Genomic DNA, 27,482 nt, shown 5'->3' on the forward strand with positions numbered 1-27,482 from the left:
TCTTAATGGTGTTGCTTCAGTTCTCTGTGGGTTTGCGGGCATTCATTTACATACAGCTCTTTTAAGGTCCACATCGTAGAGCTCTGCAGTTCAGCTGGGCCATTGAAACATCTTGATTCTTTAGAGTCCCCGCTGTGCTGTTATCACTGTCCTGTTCCATGATCCATTTCTGGACAAGCTTTAGCTTCTGGACACATGGCGATATGGCTGAAGAAGTCTTTTTTTAAATTGTACGGCCAACATTTAACATGCTAAGCGAGGCCTGTGGACTCTGAGATGCGGCACTACTGTGTAGTACACAGTCTGATGTTAGGGTGAAGACTGTGGCATTGTGTTAAAATATACTTGAATGCTAGCAACAAGGCTCCTTGGCCTTTTAGTTCCTACGGAGGCAGTAAGGGTGTGCTGAACCTTGATTTCCACTTCGTAGGAAATCTACGTCCTAACTTCCAACATAACTGGAAACCGCTCCCAACTGTTCACTGCATTCTTCCACACCATTCAACTTGTGACGGGCTGCGTCGACCCGATGTGGATTGTGTGCATGAGATTGGGTGCAAGGTTAGAATGTAGGTTTAAAAGGAGTTTCTGGTAACATTATACATTACACCTAAATTTAAAAAATAATAATTAAAAAATAAATTAATTAGATTTCCTGCTTATGGATAACTCAGGCGTTAGTTTTAACAGGACTGCAAAGAGTCCTTTGACAACTTTCTTTGACTTTGGGTGTTCTTTAAATCTAATGTTGAACCTTTTATCTTTTAAGACACACACGCACACACAGTCTTTTTATATTGTGTTTGAGGGGTCAGAGACTGGACCTTGTGTGCGTCTGTCCAGGATAACAGCGGGACATGAAAAGAGTGAGATAAAAAAAAGTGAGAGCGAGATAAGGTGAGAAAGAAGACATAAAAGAAAGCTGGAGAGGTGATTCACACTCACTGACAGAAGCAGCTGGGGCTGAAAAACAAAAGGCTGGGGATGCAAACAAACCGCGGCATCCTGTACAACCATGTGGTTTATATCCCTGCACCATCTATCCTTTATCTGCTGACCGAGCAGCACTCAAGTCATAACAACCTCGACTTTATGACATTACACGGCCAGAAGCAGAAACTCAGGTGGCTATGTGGCTCGACGTGTAGAATACGTGCCCCGGGTTTGAGCCCTCTCTGGTTTTCCTTTGCTCCCTTCTCTCAGCACCTTCCTGCCTCTGCCTCGCTCTCTCTGTGCTGTACAATAGAGGCAAAACGCCAAAATTAAATAAATAAAACACAGACACACACAATCACCAGTCTGAAAACAAAATGTTCTCTTCCAAGCCATGAAATCTTTTCAAAATGTCACATTTCTACATGGCGGCAGTGATTATCCAGCGTTGTGAAAGCTGCTTATTCCCCCCGCTGTTAGTTGGTAGGAGTTGAAACAAATGACTCCCGATAATGGGTGAGTTCAGGTTCAATTTTCAGAAAAAAGGGAAGGCGCTGCTGGAGACACCGAAAGACAGGAAGCAAAAAAACACAAAGACAGCGAGAGGGAGAAGGAGAGAAATGTCAAGCGTGAGGGTGAAAGATGAGGCGGGGAGGGAGATGGAGTGAAGTGCTGAATCATCTGAGTGTGTTTCAGCAGAGGGGGGGGGAGTAGGTCAGAGTGGTTGGGTGCAGCGGGTGGGGATGTTAAAATCCCCAGCTCACTTGTAGTAACTCTTTCATCAACTACTTGTTTCCTCTCTTTTCTTTCCATTCACCGCCCCCCTCTTCCTCCATCGTGTCTTTTATGACCCCTCCTCCTCCTCCTTCTTCTTCTCCCTCCTAACAGTAATTGATTGTTCCTACTCTACCACCAGTGGAGGTCTGTGATTACTGCCACCAAAAAGGGTTTCAGACTGCGTTAAGCAAATCTGCCCTTCATTACCATGTTCATTATGAGAAATCAGTGAAAACTGCAGCCCCTGGTGTGTTTTTTAAAGATATACTGCAGCACAAAATGCATAATTTTACTGTCAAAGTAATTTTGGAAGAATTAAGATCCTCAAAGTATGTTCGGGCAATCCGTGTTTTACGTTGCTGATAGCAACTGATATCGCACGTTACCTCATACCATAGGAGTGTATGTGTGTATGTGTGTGTGTGTGTAAGGGAACAAGAAGGAGCTTTAAGTCTATAAATATTTCCTTTGCCATACAAGGAGAAAAGTTTGCGCTTAAAGTCAGAAGGGAAAGGTGTGCTTTTTGTGGATGTGGCTTACATATGGATGTTAGAAAAAGCGGCACATAAAGAGTGTGTGTATGTTGTTCAGTGTGCAACATCAGGTCCCTCTATAAGGCTATGCTGCCACATCTACTGCGAGCATAGAAGCGTGCACATTACTCTTTACCGTCTGTATGTTCTATTACATCCTATACTCAGTGATCAGCTTTTTAAAGCAGGTTTTCTCTTACATCGATGTATTAATTGAAGTTAAGATGCTCCTTTTAGGCAGAAGACTTAAAAGCTCTTGTTGGATGTATGATTTTTGACTATTAACACAACTTGAATCTGTTTCGTCTTCTGCTCATCTGTGATGCTAAACTCTTCGTGATTCAACTTGGTGCTGGGAACAGTCCTCTGATTTTAGCCCATATTGACGTGACAGCATTACACTATTCCTGCAGATTTGTGGGCTGCACATCATCTGTAGCGTCAGTTTCCTGAAACCTGGTGTGGTCTTCTGTGGTTTGTAGGCCATCTGCTTCAAGGTTTGACATGTTGTCTGTTAGTAATGAGCGGTTATCTGTTTGCCTCTTTTTTGCTCTTGCCCTTTTACTCTGACGTCAATAAAGCATTTTGACCCAGTAAACTGCTATAGTTCATCTAATAGATGATTTTGTGAGGAAAATGTCAGTAAAATACTCAGACTTGCCCATCTTCCACCGACAGCCACACTTAAATCACACTTCAGGAGGTTGTGTTGACCCAAATTGCTGCCGTATGATTTGCTTCCATTTATAAGTACTCAAACAGGTGTAACTGTTGAATAAAGTAACTGGTGAGTTTATAAATCTGTGCCATTAACCAGTAAAACCCTCGGCATAGCTAATGTAAAATGAAATTGTTGGTGAAACTTCCTCGTAAAGTGTGTAATCATGCCGCCCTGTTCCATGTGTCTGTTCTAGTTTTCGTGTATAATGTGACACATATCTTCTTCTATCTGTGTCACTGACACATGTAGCCCTGATGTGACCTCTTTGATGTATGCGCATCACGTTTCTGTGCGAGTCCTAAACGTGGCAGGATCGTGACACCAGCTCCTTGTGTTACCTTAAAACTGCACCGACAAGTTCAACAGGCTGGAGTTACAGAAGGGGAACAGATGTAAAGCCTTTAATGAAGGCTAATTACACACCCAGCTCTTGTTCTGTAGCTTTTTCTGGCACACACACAAACTTTTTTTTCCCTTCTTTGAAACAAATTGCTGCTCTGATCGTGCGGCTCTCCCCGAGGACATTTATGTGTCTCATTTTGAGTGATGACCTATAGTTTTAGTAACCGGACTGTGACTTATTACAGACATTTATCAAACCGTTTATATGACCTGCTGTGGAGGTTTTTGGGGGTTGTTCTGCTTTGAGAGTGTATTGTTCACACTTTGGTTCAGTTATTATGAAAATTTGCCCGAGGACTCGTGGAAGAGTGCTCATCATCCCTTCTTATGTGTGTAAATAGGTTAAACAGCTTAAAACTGCCCTTGAGCTGAGTTGTTTCTTTTTTAAAGATCATATAAATTGATATTTGGGCAGCACGGTGGTTAGCACTGTTGCCGCACAGCAAGAAGGTCCTGAGTTCAATTCCACCATCAGGCCAGGATCTTTCTGTGTGGAGTTTGCATGTTCTCCCCGTGTCTGTGTGGGTTCCCTCCGGGTACTCCGGCTTCCTCCCACCGTCCAAAGACATGCAGCTTGTGGGGATAGGTTAATTGGATAATCCAAATTGTCACTAGGTGTGAATGTGCGAATGAATGTGAGTGCGAATGGTTGTCTGTCCCTGTGTGTTAGCCCTGCGACGGACTGGCGACCTGTCCAGGGTGTACCCCGCCTCACGCCCTATGACAGCTGGGATAGGCTCCAGCGCCCCCCGCGACCCTGAAAAGGATAAGTGGAAGCGAATGGATGGACTATCTAACAGTACAACCAAACCTCCAGAAAGTTTTGCATCTTGTAAAGGGATTGTATTTCAAAAGTCTCATTTATAACAGCATCTACAGGCCATTACTATGATGGGGTTACGACAATAACTCCCAGCATGACCAACAAAACTAATCAAGGCTTTGCTCAACAACCCCAAAACCACTTCACCATCAACGGATCGTCAGCAAAGACATAAAATAGAACTCAAAGAATCCTGTCGAGCTTCATTTATTCTTCCGTGTTGGCTCTATAGATCCTACAAAGTCGCCTACGCAAGCAGTCGATGCCTTAGCCGGCATTTATGCGTGTGCGTGGTGTGCCTGCGCTGCTCTGCAATTTTGGGCCCAAAAATACTAGTTGGCAGCGGAGTTTCTTTCTTTGGATTGATCCGCTCTCTTCCAGTTGATTGGAAAAATGTTGGAAGCAGAAAAGTCACTGAAGGGAAACAACCGGACCAAATGAGCCGATCACACCCATTACATCACATTTTACCTTTCCTTTATTTGTATTCATGTAGCACTTTCCCAAACAAAGCTTAAATGCTACAAAACAAAAGTTTAAAAAATTGAATATATTAAAAGGGAATTTAAAATTTAAAAACAGCACACACACAATACCAAGAGGCAGATAAAAACATTAGATGTCATGAAAAGAAACACAATAAAAATCGGTTTTAAGAAGAAATCTAAAACAGGCTACAGAGTTTGCCCATCTGTGAGTTTCACCATCGCAGAGCACAACCTGCAAAGGCTCGATCACCTTTAATGACTAGACAAAACTTTGGGACCTATGACGAGGCCACACTTGCAGCCAGGCTCATAGGAAGTCAGCAGTCCTGCTTAACTGCAGAGATGTCAATTGTCCCATCTCTTTGACCTAAATAGGCCAGCAAGGTTGTGCGTTGGTTCGAAGCAGAGCCTACACGCAGCTTTGCAGACCATCATCTAACATGTTGTTTGTTATTGTTCGTTTCACCAGGAGGCAATGCATTTAAAAAACAACCTGCGGACTTTTTAAATGGCTTCCCTTTTATGTTTGTGCTGTTGTTGGTCCTTATTTTCAGTTCCTGCCCAAAGTCATAACAAAGAACTTCTTTGTACTGAAGTGAGAGAACTGAGCTCCTCGTGCCTCCTTTTGCTCCCTTTTTTTTTTTATCGTCAATTAATTTTTCGCGCCTCTCCCTCTTCGTGGTGAACTCCTCTATCATTCTCGTTCCTGTGCAAACCCACTTTTCAGCCAATCAGCATTTGATCTGCACATACAATCATCACTGTGGTCACTGTTGACTTGTGAAGCACTTCACTGGAGCACGTAGGTTGTATTTGCAACATACTTCAATCTGCATAGCCAGACACTTTACCGTGACCCGCATTGATGATCCAAACTGAAAAACATGAACCAATCATGTTTACACAGCAGAGATTGCTGTATGGTGGCAAATATATCGATTTATTATGACATGAATTAGCCCAGCTTTTATTCAGAACTCTGGTAAGTTGAAGACCGTGGGAGGATTCTGGACTTGGCCACGTAATGTTGTTTGCTGTGCTCTCCTGGACTGCAAATACCACAGCGGTGGTAAAAAAGGCCCAGCAGCGTCTCCATTTTTTGAGAGTGCTCAGGAGGAACAACCTGGAGGTGAGGCTGCTGGTGACATTCTATAGAGCCACCATAGAGAGCATCCTAACGTATGGCATAACAACATGGTATGCAGGGTGCTCAGTTGCAGACAGGAAAGTACTGCAGAGGGTCATCAACACAGCCCAGAAGATCACTGGCTGCTCTCTGCCCAGCCTGGAGGCCATTGCAAACTCTCGGTACCTCAGCAGAGCTGGCAATATCATTAAGGACTACTCTCACCCCAGTAATCAACTGTTTGAACTATTACCGTCAGGCCGACGGTACAGGTCACATAAAACCAGGACAAACAGATTCAGGGATAGCTTCTTTCCCAGAGCTATCACCGTAGTAAATAAGCACAAAACAATTGAGCCTGCTTAACTATATCATACTTGCCACTGTCACTATATTATGCTGCTATTCATACTATAGCATGAATGTTGCTATTCTGTATATATCGTACTTATTATTGTTTGAGTACTTTGGTTGTTTTATTGTACTTTTTATATTTTATATTTATATTTATTATTGCATTCTGCACCAAGGGAGTGGCACTCCAATTTCATTGTACCTTGTACAATGACAATAAAGGCTATTCATTCATTCCTTTCTAGCAAGAATCCATGAAGATGTGGGAGAACAAGAACAGTACTGCATCTACACGGGAAGGGTCGACAGTCTAAGTTCAGCTACAAGTTAAATAATTCAGTGTCAGCGAGCGTACAGACATTTTACTTTCAACACCAAGATCCAACAGCAGAGCAATAACAAGGTTAATTTCATTTCTAGTGTGCTGCTGTGTGAGACCTCAGTGATCTGCCAACAATAGAAAGCCAGAGTAAAAAAAAATAAAAAATTCTCGGGTGCTACAATTTATCTCAATCCTTCCATTTGAGTTTTGAAACTATAATTCCATTTTGCTGTGCTCATACATTTTAATCAGTCAGCTAACATTATCTGCGCACGCAGACTTCGCTGCCGGCTCTTTACAGCCGCAGATCCTCGTGTGAATCATTCACTGGCAGGGTGGGACGGTGAACTCTGGCCCTCGAGAACGTCACTCACTCCGCATCTGCCGTGTTGTTAATAGCTGACAGGTTAGACGTGTGTATCGGGAGCAAACAAAGCTGACGGACAAAAGGTGGATGCTGCTGTAAGGAAACAGTCCATGTATTCATGGAAAGAGGATGACGCAGACGCAGCTTCAACGAGGACACCACCCGAAAAACAAGTATTCAAACCGCTTCCCAGAGCTTGGCGTCAGGCAGCTACCTGCAGCTCTAACAGCACATTTGGCCTCGTCTCAAACATGATGTTACACTCCAGAGCTTCATAACATGCGAGCGAGATGGCATTAAACAATCCATTTTAAACCTAAGCTAAGGTGTGAGATGGCTTCAGCTATTCTTAGCCACTCTTGATGGGGTCTGACATAATCACGTCTGCTCCACCCCCACCGAGCTGAAAGCACAGATAAATCAAACCTACCTTTTAAGGCAGAAACGCACAGAGAGACAGAAAAAAAAAAGGCACAATGCCTGCTGGCCCAAGAGCTCGGGGTATTTTGTTACTGTGGTTTCCAAAGCTCTGGGTTAAGGCCCCAAAGTGGGTCACAAGCCTGCTTATGGTGGGTCTCTGCACGCTTGAAACATTGTATCGTGCTGTCTAATTGACTCCCAGGGTGACTTACTGAAATTCGGGCATACTTCAAAAGAACAAACTAAATAAATAAATAAAAAACGAAAACAAATGGCACGAGAAAGAAAGCATGCGTACGGACAGATAAGAGTGAGAACGCAGAATCACAAAGAGCAAATAATCCTGAGGGGAAAAGAAATGATGGAGAAGGAGAGAAATGGAGGGTGTTAGAGGCCGAGGGAAATGAATACACTCCCATATGGCTTGTTGGAGGGAAAGTGAAATATGGCCCGAGTCAGGACAACACGCACACGCACACGCACACACACACACACACACCTTTGTGAGAATGTTTCAAAGCTCAGCCTGCAATTTTACAGGATAAAGGAAACATTGACTGCTGAAAGTATCACAAATTACCTCTAAATTGTGATAAGAACAATTCTCTCTGTATTTCTCATTATTGTTCAGCCTGCACAGTTCACTCTTCTCACACACACAGAGTCAGTTTACACTGATAAACTGTAAATGGGCTGGCATCACAATAGTGCTTGTCTAGACTTTTGCGCCACTCGAGGAGCTTCACGCTGCAATCCACACTGACACATTTACACACACATTCATACACTGTCTGTGACACAGAGCGATACATGGAGAAGTTTGGAGTTCTCAGTGACACTTCGGCACGGAAGCTGGTGCAGACAGGGACTGAACCACCAATCTGCTGATTACTGGCTCTCCTTTAGCCACCTCAGTCCTCCGTGACAACTGTGGAGGATTTACAGTAAATCCATTATTGATGGCTGAAATTAATTAGCTTGGCAGGTTGGTTTCAATTCATTTTCACCCATAAAATTTTAAGATAACTATATATAAAAAGTCCTGAGTGGGATTCGGCGAATGACTTCAATCACTTAAGCCCACATTCAATCATATTTTTAAATTCTGGACTCTAGTAGAGCAGGTTTGATTAATTCACTTAAAAATAATCTTCATTTATCTTTTACTGGGCTTTTGTAGAGCCCCAGAGTTTATCCACTGTCTAAAACGAGCTATTTTAACTCCATTAAGGCCATCCTCCTTTGGGCCTTCATTCTTGCCTGATGTCTCAGTCACACAGACTAGTCTGTGACCGCCCTGAAGACCTCCAGTCGCAAAGAAGAAATGTTTATTCCCTGATTAGTTGACAATTGGTTGCTGGCAATCAAATTGAAATTTACTCCACAACCCCAGCCACACAGGGCTGGAGACCGGCATTGGTTTGTCACTGGATGAAACTGGTTGCAAAAGGGTGCCAGCAATCACTTCCCAGTTACTTAGGGAATTCACAATCTTCCCTAACGAGCGGAGGTTAGCAGGGAGTCACTGACTGGTCATTAGACCTGCATGAATAGGTTCCGAGGTGATATACTTATTAAGTATATAACACTTATTATAAAACTTAATAAGTAGATCACCTCTATATACCATGCTGCAGAGAGAGGAGGAGAAAAATAAAGCGTTTAGACGAGTCTGAAGTCTGAGCTTCTGCTTCACAGGATTACAAAATGTACAGAGCTCATTATTTCAACAAGTTTAAAATGAGCACCAAGAGTTGAAAGAGGATGAAACTGATTTCTTCACGGTGGACAAAATGTTTTAAAAAAAGAAAAAAAGAAAAAAGAAAAAGGCATAAAAGCTAAAGCTAAAAACTTCAAATGTCATGATATGACGCAAAGCAGGGGTGTCAAACTCAAATACACAGTGGGCCAAAATTCAAAACTAGAACAAAGTCGCGGGCTAACGTTAATATTTATTGAAATATATTTATTCCTCCAGATATAAGAATGAATCTTTTCTTATGGACTCAAACACGTTTTGCTGAAAAAGTGAATATGGAACAAGCAAAGCTTAATACTAAACAATATATATATTAGCTGCATAATACCAGTAGGCCAGCTCTAATAGTAATTTGGTATGGCTTTGTGGGCCAAATGTAATTAGGCTGCGGGCCAAATTTGGCCCGCGGGCCAGAGTTTGACACCTGTGACGCAAAGTGTCCTTCAGCTGAGAACCACAATTAAAAAGATAACGATTGGAGAATACTGTGTGACACTGAGCTGAAGAACTACAGTGTCATTCTATACATTGCACCGTATTAATGCAGCAATGCGAACTTAGCCTCGTTTGATACAGTATGACCCTTGAACTAGGCAGTAATGCTACTGTGCACATTACACACAGTTTAATGTATTCAGTCCAAGCTGACGCGTCTGCTTTTGTAAAGGGGGGGATTCTTCAGGTTTAGTGTTTGCCACTCAACTACAATGTTTTCCAGCAATGCTCATATTCCTGACTGGATCTGACGCATACAGCAGCTTATTTGCAGCAACAAAGAATTTCCTACCGTGAATCACTGCGTATGAACACACAGTTACGATTGGCATAGGTTCCACAGTCCTAAGTCAGCAGAACTAGAGGGAGAAGCTGTTACATATAAACCTCTGCTGGCATGAACTTTGGACAGAGTTTGTGTTAAAATTGAGGGTTAGTGTTAAAACAGAGGCATACTTCAGCATTATGTTAAATGCAGCTATTTTTACGGGACCGCCGACCAAGGTATGCATCACCAGAGGAGCATGCCGTACGGTCTGTTTTTAAACACCCGACTAGCACCGCTGTCTCTGTGGGCTTTTTATTTTTTAAATGATGTGATTTTCAGACTTCAGATTTTTAACCACTTAAAGGGATAACTCCTATTCTTGCTACTTTTGAGCTCCCTTTTCACTGTTTTACTTTGGGAGCCTGGATTATCCAGCTCAGATACAGACACTTAACTTCAGGGATGAGTGGTAATATTATTTTATGAAAGAAAAAATAAAAATCGGATTGCGTAATACATCGTAAAAACAAACATCTACTAACGCACCTTTGTCATTTCGCCCGAAAACTGCTTTAAGACTCTTTATATATGAAAGTATTCGATTCTAACATGATGTAAATACAGGAATTTAATTTTGGACAGCGGGAAAAATCTTTCCGACAGTCGTTAACATCTGTTATTCTGGTTAAGAGCAGTGAGAAGGAGCTGGTAGAGCCGAGTCAGCACCTCTGCTTCCTGAAGCCCATTTCAACATACTGCAAAAAGACACTTTACAACCTTCTACTATTGGCCAATAACGCAGCAAACTTTATAGCGGATCCTTTTTTATAAGCGTCTCTGTTCAGCAGTGTGTTCACTTCAGCCTCTCAGACAGGGCCACGAGGGTGGAGAGGTGATGAGAAGCAGCAGCAGCACTTCTGACAAAGTGCTGTAATCTACCTGCAAGCTGCACAAGCAGCTGCACCCTATTCTCATCCACAGTTAGGAAACCGGTCGTGTCTGTATTTCCTTCCCCGTGTGCAACACGAAAGACAGCCTCATTCATTCAAACATATCTTTTCAGTTCAATTTTTTTCATATAGCACCAAATCACAGTCGCCTCAATGTGCTTTACAGTGTAAAGGTAAAGACCCTAAAACTGAAGACAGCAGTAAGAGAGTAAAAGCATAAATAAAATGCAGATTAAAACAAGAAAAATCAATTAATGCAACATCTGAGGGTCAGTGTGCACCATGAGCACTTTTAAGAGAACAATATTTTAAGTGAGTACAGCTAAAACAAATGCCAGTTGATTATTAAATGGCCATAATGTGATGCAGAGTGAGAAATTAACACCTCCTACAAAGCACTGTTAGAAAAAAAATCTCTCTACCCACCACTTTGGCAGGTGGCCAGACATTATTTGGACACTCGGTCCATTTCAAAAATCAGTTTCAGCGCAGGAGGAGCCTCTCTGCTCTTCAAGGTATCGTCGGGGTCTCGGTCACTTCTTTCTTTCTTTTAATGAAGAAATAATTGTGCTGACATCTGTATACAACAACCTGCAAGGTTTGTTAGAGCAGCTCGTAACAAAGTGTTCACACAGTGCACTGAATAAAAGTCTTCTTTCCCGTCACCCTCAGGAGATCCTTCATTTTCCTTCGTCTTCACATCGTCGTCAATCACATCTTCTTGCTCACTAACTACTAGAAAGAGACTTCTACAGGAGTGAAGGATACAGGATTGACATTAGCACCCTAATGTGGTTTCAGGCTTTTTGGAGCTACAGCACATCAGAGGTAAACCAGCTCATCAGTGTATTCCATAATAAATGAAAATAATGTGTTAAGAGTTTATTAAAATGCATTAATTGAATTAAGTTTATGATAAAAGACAGTTTTTCTAGTGTTGTTGGGATGTTACTGAACCCAAAACTTACAGATATCATATACTGTAGTCTAATGTTCTTGGTGTCCTCTTTGATGACTTCTGATCTCTGCTTTTTGCCAATGATGCGGGTTTTTTTGGCACCGTCACATGGTGATCTCCAGCTCTCACTGGGTTGGTAAAGTGTCAGTTAGCACCTCAAATTCTGAGGCCATGGTTTGCAGGTAGAAAAGGGTGGAGTATGCACTCCGAGTCTAAGATGAGGTGCAGAAACCTCAGTGGAGGTCTTGTTCACAACTGAGGGGAGAGTGGAGCGGGAGACTGACAGACAGATTTGTGCAGGATCAGCAGCGATGTGGGTGTCGTACCGATCTGTAGTTGTAAAGAAAGATCCAAGCATGAAAGTGAAAGTGTCACTTTTTTACTCTGTGGTAATGAGCTCGGGGTAGTACTTAAAGAATGAGGAGAGAGACTCAGAGTAGAGCCGCTACTCCTCCACATCAAAAAGAGCACGGTGAGGTGGTTTGGGCATCTCCTGAATGATGGAGTCTGGGCTTGTCCTACTGGGAAGAGGCCCAGAACACACATGAGATTATATCTCTTGGCTGGCTTTGATATCCTTCAGTGTCCCCGCCCTGGAAGAGCTGGAGGAGGTTCCCAGAGCAAGGGAGATCTGGGTTTCCCTACTAAGACTGCTGCCTCCGGAAATCCAACCCAAGGAAAGGAGCAGGAAATGAATAGATAGATTAGTAATACCTGAAAATGACAGCTAGAGTGTACACAGGTATGCTGGCGTGTTGGCTGTCTCATTAGAACCAAATCATTATTGACATTTAAGTGACTTCCTATATTATTTTTACTGCATCGGCTTCCTCAAAATGCCCACAGCCTCACTGGTCCAATATGCAAAAAAGATTAAAGCAACTTTATGTTAGTGTTGCTATAATTTCACTTTAATCTTCTAGTACAAACGACTGCTTGGACTAACTTTTATTTACTGTAATATCAGCTCACCTCGTGTCACATGATCTGGCGAGTGACTTGCTGCTTCACTCTCTGGCTTTTCTGATATTAAGAGTCATGCTTGTAACAGGGTCACAGTGTAAAGCTGTGCTATTGATTTTGATAGATAAAGTGCCACATCCTCATTGGCTCACGTCCTTTAACAACTGATGGTAGCTAAACCATTCTTAATCTGCCAATTGTGGTTTTCTCCTCTTGCTTTTGAAAGCAGTTGTTAGCAGCTGACATCCCAGTTTGCTTTCTCTCAGTCGCCTTTCTGTCTTCCCTTTATGATGAGATGGACATTAAAAGTCACTTACATGACTCATCATCTAGGTAGACTAAACCATTGTGCATCGTTCGTAAGGAGTGAAAGTACCATCAGACAGCATTCACTAGTTTTGGGGATCAAAGTTCAGACGCTCGACTGATTTATTTAGACGGTTTATTTCACAATAATTACTTGGAAAAATAAATAATAAGAAAATGTAAATAAAAACAAACTTTTCATTCCAGGCCTGCAATGGCCCCACCCACCAATGAGGCCCTGCATAGTCAGTCCCGCTTTTGACCCCACCATGAGGCCTCTCTTCACGATAAACCACAGCTACCCACTGACTCTCTCTCACCGCTTCTCTGTGTTTCACTGAGATCAATGCATCATTGGGCAATAATACATTTTAGCATCATTATTAATTAACGGCATAAAAAACATCTGATCTAAATTGGAGACAGTATTTCTTGCATCAAATTGGATTTTTAATCTCCATGTCAGCAGTCTTTAAACAAAATTAATTTACTGTTATAATAACTGTGATATTAGTTTTCCAGATGTTCCCCAAATATTTAAAAAATAAATAAAGTTGCCTGCAGCTCATTTGGGGCTGAGGAACGATGGCAGCATCGGGATCCTGTCACCCAAATGTGACAGACCTCAAACCACACACATCCACTGTAAACGCTTACAGATGAGGAAGAGCTGGATGGCTACAATAAAAGTTTGCCTGTATTTCAATCCAACCTGGGTTGCATTTAAAATTTGATTTGTAATAGACAGAAACTAACAGCCAAGATCAAAGCAAAAAACCCCAAAACTAAAATCTAATCTACAAACCTGACACACACGTCCCTGATAAGAACGCAGTTTTTCTTCTATTTCCTTCAATTTTTAAATATGTCAGAGATGCATACATGAATGAATTTATGGATAAGATCATAGACAGAAGTTCTTTACTCTTAAAAAGGCAATTACAGGTTGAGAAGTCAAACTAAACATGTCAAAAAGGAACGGTAGCGCGCTTCGCTCGGGCAGCGTCTCAGTTTGAATCCAGGAAGGGAAGGCATTTAATTCAACAGGGTTAAAGAGCAGCAACATTAAAACAGAAACATCAGAAAGCTTACAGATGATCTGAGTCCAGATCGTTTACTCTGCAAATTTATACAAAAATATAAACACGGAGCATCATTAAAACATTATTACAGTCCAGTGCAGCAGCTAAAATGCCATAAAGGGTTTTTCATTTTGTTACATTTCCATTTATGTAATACCTGTGAAATATATTTGAATATCTCTGACACAAAAATATGGGCAAAGGCTAAATGGCATGATCGTCTGAGCTCCACATCAGGCCTGTTTGGATAGCATAGCCAGATAACCAGATTACACATTAAAGACTTGCGGTCCTGAAAACATCAACTTAATGTTGTGACGCAGCTTCAATCTCTCTGTGACATACTGAATAAAAGAGGAGGGGGGGCTGCTCTCTTTTCTCTTGATGTTCAAATAAAAACCAGCTCTTTGAAAAGCTCTCGTCTCAGAGCTGGTCCCCCGAACAATGGATATCTTCATTCCTTTCAACTTTTCCGTAAAAGCTCGTTGTCTGCCAGCGAAAAGAAAATCATCATAAGAGAAAACAATCCAGTTTTGGAGCACACACGCAGATGCAACATGCTGTTGTGCTGAACCACAGGACCCTACTAATCACCGAGGGGGGCAATACAAAAAGATGAAAACAGACCTTATACCACAGATCAGGTTGTAATGAAGCTATCTGCCAACAGACGAATAACCACTTTAAATCGACAGATATAAACTGCTTTGCCACTGCAGTGCTGTTAAGAAAGCTTTTTTACTTTTTTTGATGGCCATCACTTTTTCTCCTTGTATCACCACAGCTGTCTGGCTGTTCCCTGCAGTCTTTAGTCAGGCTTTCAGAGTTTACACGTCATGACTAACCCCTTCTGAGTGGGATAAAATAAAAGCTGCTTTTCCACTTGTATCATCAGTCTTCTTCTTCCATCTCTCCATAATCACTCCCTTTTCTTTGTCCTTTGGGAAGGATTTAAGCTCGTTCTTTACGAATGCTACGCCTATCAGGAGTTTCCATTCTCACGCGGCACATGTGCAACTTCAAATAATAATTTATGCTGGCTCGGGGCTTTTGGGAAATGAAAACCACAGTTTACTTGACTCCGTGTATAACTGGCAGTCAGCAGCGATCGGTAAGTTGAAATCTTACTGAATGCTTCAGCAATATGATTCGGAAATATTTGAGTGGAATTACACAATCAGAAATCAGACACACAAATAAACTGTCAGACGGTAAATGTAGCGTACTGTAGGAAATAAACATAAACACAGCCGCGGGCATTTATGGGACAACGGAAGAGTTTGACAGAAAGAGCAACTGTTGCTGTGGTGAATGCTGCAAAAGGTTTATGAGGAGAAGTTTCCAAAGAAAGCTGTTGGGAGCTTTGTGTGTTTGTCAGACTTTGAGTATTTATCTAAGGGAGGCGTAGTTTTTTTTAACTGTGTTTAACGAGCGGAAGCTAATGTAAACTCCAGTCTAGTAACTCCAGGTGGTGGAGCTTCTAAGAAGTAGCAAAATAATACAGACAGTGGACCTGGTTCAGTCAATGAGGCTCAACTAAAAGTCCAGCTGCTCACGCCTTTCTGTGGCATGTTTTATACTTATCACTTAAGGATAAATTGGCGAGATAAAACAGCCGTGACAGGTGTATCCGCCTATTTTTGGACAAAGATGTTTCCCATCATTCAACACTTCACAGGCGTGCCACTAGATAGCATCACAACAGATGATTATAAGTGCTCTCCATCATCTACACACACAAACAGGCAGTTTCACCTGATTGGACAAATGCTTGAAGAGGGCTGCCTGTTCCTAAATTTCATTGCTGGCCCAAATGGAGTACCTTATTATTTACAAACTTTCCACCTCATTAGAAAAGTAGTTTTCCGTTTATTTAAACAGGAAGTTTAACTTCAAATCACATTTTCCCTGCTCCAAAATGGGGAACATTAATCTAATGTGTTTTTTCAATGGACAGAGAAAAACCAGATTTCCTGAGGAGAGCGTGCAAACTCCACCCAGAATGGCCCAGGTTCAAACTCAGGACGCACAGTGGTGCCATACGGTCACACCGAAACGTGTTTCTGGAAACATTTGATGTGTTATGCTGGATTCATGGTGTCTGTTTGTGTAGGTACTTAGCTACACAGGGTGAAGGAATACAGGGGTGCTTGCGTTCACTTCTTCAAAGAACCAGAAGCACTTAGCTCAGTGTGGATGCGTGGGTCAAATGCTGATTGGTTGAAGAGTGGGCCGGAACAGGAAAGGCAGTGAGAGCAGAGGGTGAAGCGTGAAAGAACATCTGAGATCCTAAAAACATCATGAACAGCACAGAGAGTAGCTACAGTGGACAGTTTTCATTTTTTTTATACACCGAGTTTCACCTCAGCTCTTTGTGTGTTATAACTTTGCTCTACTCTATTACAAATGGCCTGTATTTGTATAGCGCTTTTCTAGTCCCTAAGGACCCCAAAGCGCTATACACAATCAGTCATCCACACATTCACACACTGGTGATGGCAAGCTACATTGTAGCCACAGCCACCCTGGGGCGCACTGACAGAGGTGAGGCTGCCGGACACTAACCACCACCAGTAGGCAACGGGTGAAGTGTCTTGCCCAAGGACACGACGACCGAGACTGTCCAAGCCGGGGCTCGAACCGGCAACCTTCCGATTATAAGGCGAACTCCCAACTCTTGAGCCACGATCGCCAAGTAGCCTACAAACTGGTTGTTCCACATATTTTTATGTGGCCCAGATGGCACTAAACAGATATAGTATGCATGTAACAATCCACAAAGCTCTCCGTACAATCAATACACAACTATCTACAACTATGCCCGTTTATGCTGGAGCTAAATCATCTTTGTTTTTGAGTTGATCCAGGGTTTCTGGATCCTCGTGTTGCAAAGCAAACTCAGATTTGCCTACAAGCACAGTGAGATGCTATCAGAGTGTACTGCACAGCTCAAAGGTTTGAGATCCAACTAATTTTCATATTAGATGAAGAAAACCCAAGTAAATATAAAATGCAGTTTTTAAAATTATGATTTCATCTATTAAGGGGGGGAAAAATATGCAAACCTCCCTGGCCCTGTGTGAAAAAATAATTGCCTCCTAAACTTAATAACCGATTGTGCCACCATTGGCAGCAACGACTGCAGGCAAGCATTTGTGAATACTGGCAACGAGTTTTTCACATCACTGTGGAGAATTTTGGCCCACTCTTCTTTGCAGAATTCTTTTAATTCAGCCACACTGGAGGGTTTGAGAATGAACGGCCTGCTTAAGGTCACGCCAAAGCATCTCAACCAAACTTCATTTTGTTTGAAGTGTTTTTGGGCAAATGTAAGACAAGCCTTTGTGTTCTCTCTCTCTCTCTTTATTGTTCGATGGTGAACTCTGACCATAACAGTGGCGAGTGAGGCCTGCAGTTCTTTAAATGTTATTCTGGGTTCTGTTTGTGACCTCTCGGATGCATCAATGAGCTCTCAGGGAGTGAATCTAACGCTCTTGGGACAGGTAGGTATGGATAGCTTTTTCCCCTTAATAAATGAAATCATCATTTAAAAACTGCACTGAAATACACTGTATTTACTCAAGTTATCTTTGACCACTATTGACATTTGTTTGCTCAGAAACATGTAAGTGTGACAAATACACATAAAAAGTAACAACACTAAGAAATCAGGAAGGGGGCAAATACATTTTCACATCCTTGTATCTGTGGATGTGTTCTGCTAAAGCAACACTTTCTCTCCTGAGACTCTAAACGTGTAAGCTTAACGTGATTAAGACTGCTTTGGTTCAAAGAGTGTTTGTATTTGACTGTTCCCTCGGAAAATAAACCCACAAAAAAACAGTAGTGACACAACTTCTTCTTTGGTGTTTCTATTTCCACCCCGAATCACTTGAGCACCTGTCAGAAGTGATCATTATTTAAAAAGAGAGCTCAATACTTCAAACAAAAACCGTATATCTGAAAAGCATTCGGTACCCAGGGATTCCCGGCTTAATTTAAGCCTTTTATCGATTGCTCTATGGAACTGCATTTAGTTAGTTAGCAATAACAGATCTGCACGCTGGCTGAAATTACATTGTATTTTGGCATTATAAAAATATCGAGCTGCCTCAAGTGGTTTCAAAGCCACAGGTCTTTAAGCTAGATGATTGTATTGCAGTTATATAACGCAGCAGGAACTCCAACGCGTTATCATTATTATGAGGGACGCAGCGTGTGTGCACGCAGATTTCCCTAAATCTTATGTTACAGATGCTGGTCTGTTTACGTGTGCGTGCAGTGTTGTGTCTTCAGCAGACGGTGCGGGCTCGTGCGCTGCGGAGCAGAGGTCAGCGTCTTTCATCTGTATATGAAGACAAAACACAAGTGCGATCCAACATCATCGCCATCTTCGCCCTCGCCGAAAGCGTGATTTTCCTCTTCTCCATTTTTTTCTTCTAGCGTTTCCCGCTTTAAAAACAACAAAGCGCTCAGAGCGAGTGAAGCAAAGCTTACCCTCGATGAGAGACAGACGCATTGATAAAGCCGAAGTTTGAAACAGGCACAGACAGGCAGAGGCTGAACGCCTACAGCTGCAGATAGCAGAGACTGCAACTTTCAGTCAGCCGCGATCCCCGCTGAGCTAATTCATTTAGGTTCGCTGGAGGAATAACTCTTTCCAAAAGGCTACCTGCACATCTCAAGGCCCGATGCACCTTTGGGTAAAAACCGAGCTCCATAGCAACTGTGTCGATGTGCGGATGAATGAATCTGGCATTACTGTTTACAGCATGTGTTTGTGATTTGCTCCCACACAGTCCCTCTTCTGCTTTTCCCCTGTTCTGTCACTAATTTAAAACACACAGGTTGAACTGTTTCGATAGGTGCGTGTCACAGACTTCATCTTAAGAACAACTCTTTGATAAATCCAATTACCGTCTGTCTGGAGCTTTTCTCCAACAGATAATAACTTCCTTAATAAAGCCTGCGTTTGCTGCTTTTTCCTGCAGTGCGGTGCCACCCTCCTCTATCAGCCATTTAGCTCTGCTCGCACCCCACTGATTAGCAGGAAAACAAGACTCGGTAAGAAGCTGGCTCCTCGAGAGCTGGCAGGAAGAAAAACCTTCTTAGGTCTGTCCAACAGAGAAGACTTTAATGGGGTATCCTGGTGAGGCAGCAGGCTCGTGTTTGCAACATTATCCTCCTGTGTGCAACAATGCACTCGCAGATATGAGGGTTTGTACCACATCCAGCTGCTAGGAGACTCCTGAGGTTCCCCGCCGTAGTACATACTGTAGTGAGTATGGGAAAAGGAAAGAGAGTACCCGCTATGCTACAAACTAGGAGAAGAGAGATTTCACAGTTATTATCACAGAAAAAGCAGATTTCTTTTTCATTTCCAACTGTAGGAGGCTGATAACACAAATTACTACACTTTTCCAGAAATAACAGGATAATACTTTTGAAGTACAAATGAGGTTGTACAACGTTCATGGGAGGGTAGCACGTAGCAGCTTCCTGTCAGCTCCTCAGTGCTGACACTTTTCTGACATGTTGATTACACACTGCAAAACAAAGACGTCAGACGCATAGAAGTGGAGTTTGTGCACACCTGAATCACATGCACGCCCCCTTTTTTTCCTCTGCTCTGTGCCTCAGACATAATAATCAGCTGTGATGACGCCGAGTATTTCCCTCTCTCCCTTCAAACAACTCGGCTCAATACAAGCAGACTCACTAATGGCTGAATATTAAAAGAAAAATCAATGTTCCCTAAGATAGACCACAATATCTTTGATCAAAAAACAACAGGAACAAAGGTTTTTCTATTGGAACACTGTAAGATTTCAGGGTTTGTTTGTTTTTTTGATCTATCAAATAATGCAGACAATTTGTCAGAGATGGCCACATTACTTTTTGCCTCCAACACCGTGATATTAGCTTACAGGCACTGATGCTGTGCTCAGAAAGTCTTTAAACTGTCATACACGAGCCGACAAGAGACACATTCTTCCAAATACGGGACTTTTCAGCTGATAATAGAGGAAATGCTATTTGCCAAGAGCTTTGATCTACACCACAGTATCATGACAGAGCTGAAGAAGCCAGCCGAACTAATTCTTCTGGCAGAGACGTGGTCTTTCAGATTATTCAAGAGTGGGCATTTGAATTAGCTGCCATGATAGTCCGAGTCCTACTCTTCATGCTGGCAGGATGCTGAATTCACCTCAAGGTGCTTGTGAGCACCAATAACACAATAACGTGTAGCTTGTTGGATGCAAGCAGTATGTGTTACAAATAAGAGGGGGTGGTGAGATGCATATAAATATCTTGTGTTTTTGTGAGCTAGAAAGGTTGCTCTGAAGTCTCACGCTGCACCACTCAACACTGCATCGACATCTGCCGGCTGCCCTTATCTCAATTTAATTAAAAACGTGACCCAAAGAAACACCAGCAGGTACCGAGGAAGTCACTGTGACATTTTATAAAGCGATTGCAGGTTAATTGGCAACACTTTGCAATCAGCACTTTGGGCTCTCTGATCATAATTATTAAGCATTTTATGTGTTTTTAAACACACTTCAAACGCAAAAAAAAAAAAGATGTGATCCTGAAAGTTAATAAGAGCAGTTATAAATTTCAAAATCGCAGCTAAGAAAACATCCATGGTCTTGTTAGGAATTTGCTGCCACCTCGATTAGTCTCTTCTTATGTCACAAAGAGGTGACATACAGTTTAGCCACTCCCTGCATGAGTCTACTCAAACACCAACCGGAACAAGTGTTTTATGGCCATGGCGGAGAAATGAGAAGGCTTGATAGCTGCAGCCTTCAGGGGCACTACTTTGTAGTTATATACACAGTTTAACACAGGGTCTGTTTTGTATTGGTGTAAACAACCTTTCAGCAAATATAGGCTGAATAATAGCCTTAGGTAAATGCATTAAAATCATATGCTAATTAGCAATGTGTCCATCTAGCTTTTGTTTATTTAACCATGAGAAGCTGCTGGCTCCGGGTTACAGCATGCTAGTCTGACTAAAGCTATAATACTGAAGAGATATGTCAAGTTAGAGGTGTCACGATAGCTGCGTACTGCATGATATTTGAAACTAAAAGATAAGTGCCATTGATGTACATATAATGTAACTACTTTTTGGTATAAATTTGTAAAGCCCAGTTCAATTCTTCTATTTTATTTTTATTTTATTTCATTTTATTTAAATGTCACCAAATCTCAACAAACGTCACCTCAAGCCTCTGCATATTGCAAAGTAACCTTAACCAGGGATTTACAGCTCTGAGTTTCAGAGGCTCTGCAAAACCCTCTGAAACTCTGCGCCTTAACCTCACGTGCACCACACCAGAAACTGTCGATTCTTCCTGTGCATTTCCGGATACTTCTTCACCACAGTTTTTGAATTGATTAGTAGAGAACAGCAATTAATGCCTCATATATAAGAAAAGATGTTTACAGTACCAGCAAATTCCAAGGGACATTTACAAAAATCAGAATAGATGTGAGGTAGGGCTGGGCGATATATCGAGTTTTTAAAAAATATCGATATATTTTCATACGAGATATAAGATGTGACAATATCCTTTATATCGATATAGTCTATGTTACGTTGTAATTATACTTGTGGAGCCACAAGTTTGCCTCTTTCGTCCACTTTTGTCTCTACGCAACGTTACTCGGCCTCGCCTCTCCTTCACTGAACACAACTCCCCCTCCTCCCCCATAGCTTCACCTGCAAGCAGCGACAAGAAGGACACGGCAAATCTCCGTTAGCGAGTTGTGGGGCTGGACGGCGTCAACGTGTTAGCGAGCTAACCGCGCTAACGAGCTAACCATGCTAACGACATGCAGCCCACAGGGGCTGCACGGCCTAAAATCCCTTCATTTTCTCAAAAGTTGACAGCGCGCCTTATGTATGAATTCTGGTTGTGCTTACTGACCGCGAACCGATTTTAGGTGGTACACGGCGCTCAGCAATCTGTCAAAAAATGTTTTAGTACGACTTTGGTAAGCTACGGAGCTGCAGCGCTTGATAGATTGTCGGAGCATTACGGCTACCGTAGTCTGGAGCCTCGCGGAGTGATACGTACTGTGCTTCAACGTAATATTACCGTATTGTGTGTGTATAAGGGCCATAAATGGCACCTGTTAAGAGACATGGTTACAAAGAGGATTTCAAACTCAAGGCTGTCAGTCTCGCAGTAGAAGTTGGGAACAGAGCAGCTGGGAAATCTGTCTTTGTTATTATGCTCAGCGTCTGTTAGTTTACATTTTGACTGCACAATTATGAGCTATTTGTTATGCACAAAAACAACATTGTTTTCTTTTATTTATGGAGCATGATTATTTAATAAATGCTCATAATTTATTTTTGAGTAATTTCTTCATGTAAATCTATGCTGTATGTAAATAAAAATGCCTGTGTGTCATCTGGGACACAGTGTGACTAAGAACTCTCTTTTTGTTCTTAACTTATGGCTTTAAAAAAATATTGAGATATATATCTTATATCGCCAACCAGCTAAAAAATATCGAGATATGAATTTTGGGTCATATCGCCCAGCCCTAATGTGAGGCAATGTACAAAGATGTGGAAAAACTTGAGGGACAAATGTGTTTCTCTAAAATAAAAAAATGACCACAACAAAGAGCAAGGACCCAGAAGGCAAGAGAGTCCCAGCTTTCTATTTAATGTATTGTTACTGCATATGAAACATGATCACACAGTAATTAACACATAGAAATGCCCCCGAAGAGAAAACCCCAACCATCAGACGATTACCACCCCCGTCAGCAACACTTGGGGACAGTGGGGAGGAAGAACTCCCTTTTGACAGGGAGAAACCTCCAGCAGAACCAAGGTGGGGCGGCCATCTGCCGAGACCAATTCGCGGTGAGGGGAGGACAACAGGACAAAAGACACACTGTGGAAATGCAAAGTGGTGTATAAACATACAGAGTGAAAAAGAAACATTGCATTGTGGGAAGGCTCCAGCAGCGTAACTAAGGGAAGATTTAGAGTCACCTGACCTAACGTTAAGTATACGCTTTATCGAAAAGGAAAGTTTTAAGCCTGATCTTAAAAAAAGAGAGTTAATGAACAATATTAAGGTTTAACTTGGATAATTTCTCTACAGTATCGTTTTTGTGAAGCCAAATGCTGACATCAGGAGAGCCCCGAGTTGAAATAATTGATTACATCTGCGGAAAATTGATTTTTCCATCTTTTCCTCCATTAATGGACTGAAACCGGTGCCCGAAAATCACTAATAAACCCAACTGTGGATTTGGGGAATTATTGCACACCGGCCGGTAACTGTAAAATCTATGAATGTGTTATTCAGTTGGTTACAAAAAGCACATCCATGAAATTTAGTCAATTTTTGAGAGTCTTGATGAAGCGTCGAGTCCATTTATTATGGAGTTTATTCCATGACAGCAAAGCGGGGGAGAGAGATCATTAAATGCTTCCGCTTTCTCAGACTGAGAGGGGGGGGGGAGATGCGATGGAAAAAACAACACTTCACCTGTGCAGCACCGCTTTTGTTTAACCAGATTAAATGTCCCTCTGTGTAAAGGCACCAACCAGGTGGAGGCCATCATCCATATTAATGCCACCTGCAACCCAACGCCAGTGAAAGTTGCTTATTGTGGAGTGTTACTTTGACCCCTCTAGGAACTTCAAATACACACAAACACACACACAGAGAGTGAGGAAAGCTATCAGCCTAATGGAAAAGTAAAAGTGCTGCTAGGGTTGACTGATGCAAAGCAAACACAGAGAGACAGATAGGACAAGACAAGAGAAAGGTGGGATACACACAGGACATTCACACACATATACTCACACACACAGCCTGGAGAGGTAATAAAGGCAGTGTACTGTGCACACAACCACCCATGCAGACCACACCTCACTCACTCACACACACACACACACACACACACCAGAATTCACTGACTTACATTAGCACACAGGTACACACACACACGCTAGGTGCTCTCCCAAGGCAAAACCCAGTGTCTCACATCTATCTCAGAAGATAGGTGTAAGTTTAGCTGTGTCGTGCCTTACTCTTCATGAACACCTGGAGGTTATTTAACCTGGATTATGTACTGCTTGCATATACAGATCCAGATACTGAAATCCATGGCTCCTAAACATGCAGAGTCACCCTACCAGCTGTGATGTTTCACCTTTATTATCCGCTAGAACAGACAGCTACATGTCTTCAGGTTATTATAGAAAATCTAGTCTAATAGCTGCTCTAATGGAGGTTATAATGTTCAGGTTTTTGTCAAAGTGTGTGTAGAAGTGTGCCAGTTCAACTGTGTGGTCACTTTGGAGGAGGCAGTTTGGGTTCATTTGCACTGCCTTATACTGAGAGGTGCTTCTATTAATACCAATACCAATTATCTTCTCTATTGATTAATCTGGCAGGTCATTTCTCAAGTAATCTTCCGATCCATAACACCAGACCTGAGCTGGCCAGTTGGAGAGGTGATGTCTTTATGCTGTTGCCCAAGTCAAGAACTCAAACATTTTATAATATGTTAGGAAAAGGAGAAAGCAGCAAATTCCCATATTTGTTTCCCACTAATTATTATTTTTCATTATTGATTAACGTGCTGAAGTTTGGACTGTCACAGCATCTAGTGACTTTATCCGGACAGCATTCCGGGACCAGGACGTGAAAAAGAGAATTTTGAGGAACTTTTAAGATTTTTAAACTAGAAAAGTCAGAATATTTAATATCTCCTTTCATCTCCAAACTCTAATATTTAACCCTCTCTGATAGGCAAGAGGTGGACAGAATATGAGCCACATAAAGATAAATCTCTGGAGATTCACCGCAGGGCTGATAGACCGCGCTGCATCGGCTTAATTCAGTGTAAAAATGTTTTAACAAGGGGGAATCTGTGCAGCACAGGGGGCAAAGTCTAAAATCAGAAAAAGAAATGTGTTTTAAAGACGCCGCTTTAAAAGAAAATCTCCTCCTGACAGCACAGTGCACGTAGAGCTTTAACCCGGCGTTAATCTGCACACTTCCTGATCTCTGCCTAGTTATCGGAGCAGCAGCAGCTTGTGCTGACGTGCTCTATAGGCTAACCCCCACCACCACCGGTACCTCCACCTCCCCCGGCCCTGCGAGCCAGGCCAGCAGCCCTATATTAATTACAACCCCCCCTGCATGCTTGATTCCGCTGTCACATCAGCCGGCACCGGCACCGTGAAGTGGTGAGCTGGGCTGCCTGGTGCAGACGCGCTCCGAGCCCCGGCACAGCGGGAGGTCTGTGTACGCCGACAAGCCAGGGAGCGAGCCAGCCAGCCAGCCCCGCTACCCACTGCCCTTGTCCACACTCATCTCCAACCAAATCAATGCCTCGCCACTGATACAAGCAGGCCTTTTTTCCCATTTTTTTCTTTAAAAAAAATCTAATTCCTCTCCGCATCGTGCAGCCGCAACCCCCCCGAGCCCCCAGAAAGGAAGAAAAGAGGCTCAACAGCGCCGAACCACAGCGCTCCATCTTCGCTTTGTCCTGGAAGAAAACCTCCACACGGACACAAAAAAGCAGTCGAGGAAAGGAAATCCTACCTTTCGACTCAACGCTGTCCCCGAGTAGAAGTAGTAGGCTATCCCCAGCACCCACAGCACAGCAAAGCACAACAATATCCTTGATTTCCTCCGCATGGCTGCCTGGTTTTTGCGTCCGCCCGCCTGTGTGTGCGCTTCGCGGCTCCCCCTGCTCGGCTCTCCTCTCGGCTGTGAGCGGCGGCTTGTCCCGGTCGGCTGTGTCCGTGCAGGGCGCTTCGCCGAGCGGCTTCGGCAGGCTTCGTCAGTCGATCAGACGGAGCGGAGCGAGCAGGAAGCAGCAAGCAAACATCAGCGAGGTTAGAGGGCAAAGGCTAGCCGACTCTAATCCAATCAAAACACCGGCCTGGAAGAGGGCCGGAGCCGTCAGCGAGTCAAGCTGTACCGAGCGGTTCCTTACTGAAACCGAGAAACAGGGGCTGGATAGTCACCGAAGGAAATGACTTGTAAACGTTCAGTTATGTGTCTGTGGGAGCTGTGAGAGAGGACGTGTGATCATCGTGATTTCACTCTGTGTGGAGCCGCATGCGCTCTAAGGAGACGGTAGGGGCGCCAGAGATATCCTCCCTGCTGCAAACCGGGTATAAAAACTGAAAACGAAAGCTTCCCGTTTAAATCTTTCATTGCCCTGACATGAACCGACCCATTAAAGGTAGAGACGGATTAAACAGTTTTGGGTTTGTTTGTTGTTTGAAGAGTTACCTCCTTCCTGCCCATGACGTTGCACATCGGAATAAGTTTATTTCAGTAAAAAGATCTGGGACAGCAAAGGAACAATGGGAACTGAATCCATTCCTTTAGATTGGTGTGAAATCCATAAAAATGAATCCCACAGTGGAACCTTTCGTGTCATTTCTCACTCATATTCGTATTTAATCCAATGAATGGTCAGAAAATAACAATACTGAGCTATTTTACAGTAAAATTAATTATTTATAATTTTTTTTTCCATTAAAAATGCCAGACTTCTTCCCTTTGTAAACTTAAACTGTGACTATTTACTGCTTTTCTATCACTTGTATCCTAGTAAAGCAAAAATCTTGAGTTCCTCAACATGTGGAGCCACTTTACAATATTGAAGTGGTTCAGATCTTCCTACCTTTGATCCTCCCAGGAACATTAAAGTTCATAATTGACACCTCTTGGTCTAACAATAGGTTTTTGATTTTGAACTGCAGGCAAACAATCAATGAATCCACTGATTAATCAATAAAGAGATTAATCAGTTTAAGTAGAACGTCAAAGCAGACACTCACAGTCATTCTAAGCTTGTTAGCTGTGTCTTACCTCTGTGCTCAGACCAGTCTGGATGTAGCTGGTTGGTCCTGATAAGCTGTTGAACTTTAAATCTGGTGTTTGAAAACAACTTATTGGTTCTTTTAAATCAGTAATCAGTGCTCATAGTGGCCTGGCTGCTTCCCAAAGGACATGTACTATAAATATAAACATGTCCATGGAAACCTCAGACGCCTGTCTGCATTCATAAAGTGACTAACTATCAGATCATCCATGCATTCAGTGACAAAAGATAAATCATGCTTAACTGGTTTTATTGAAAAACCTGATAAATTTTGTCTCCTGTTTCTTTTTTCTTTTTTCCCCTGCAGGGGCAGGAAAAGCAGGAAAGACTAATTTATTTTCTTCCTCGTTTAAGGAGCGGAGGTTTTGTGCAGCTAATGCATGTGCATGTGTCCTAAAGGAACTTGACCTCATCCATCCACTCATGCATCCATTCATCCGTCTTATTATTTTGTAAGCACGATTCACGTACAGTATGATTTTCAGTATGGTCTTTCTTAAATAGGAAAAACAATTTCAATCTTTTATATTTTCCTTTTTTG

At 42.5% G+C, this 27,482-nt stretch overlaps 1 protein-coding gene across 1 annotated transcript in view; it reads right to left on the reverse strand.

The window, feature by feature from the left end:
• The window catches only part of galnt2 (UDP-N-acetyl-alpha-D-galactosamine:polypeptide N-acetylgalactosaminyltransferase 2), a 72,509-nt gene extending 46,348 nt beyond the window's left edge, over positions 1 to 26,161 (reverse strand). Inside the window, exon 1 of the mRNA XM_006779938.3 lies at positions 25,645 to 26,161. Within this exon, the coding sequence (XP_006780001.1) occupies positions 25,645 to 25,740 (96 nt within the window). The 5' untranslated portion in view covers positions 25,741 to 26,161. The remainder of the gene's footprint in view (positions 1 to 25,644) is intronic.
• Between the last annotated feature and the right edge of the window lie 1,321 nt (positions 26,162 to 27,482).

This window comes from Neolamprologus brichardi, chromosome 1 (assembly GCF_056152115.1).
Source record: "Neolamprologus brichardi isolate AB-2024 chromosome 1, ASM5615211v1, whole genome shotgun sequence".
NCBI classification, from domain to species: domain Eukaryota; kingdom Metazoa; phylum Chordata; class Actinopteri; order Cichliformes; family Cichlidae; genus Neolamprologus; species Neolamprologus brichardi.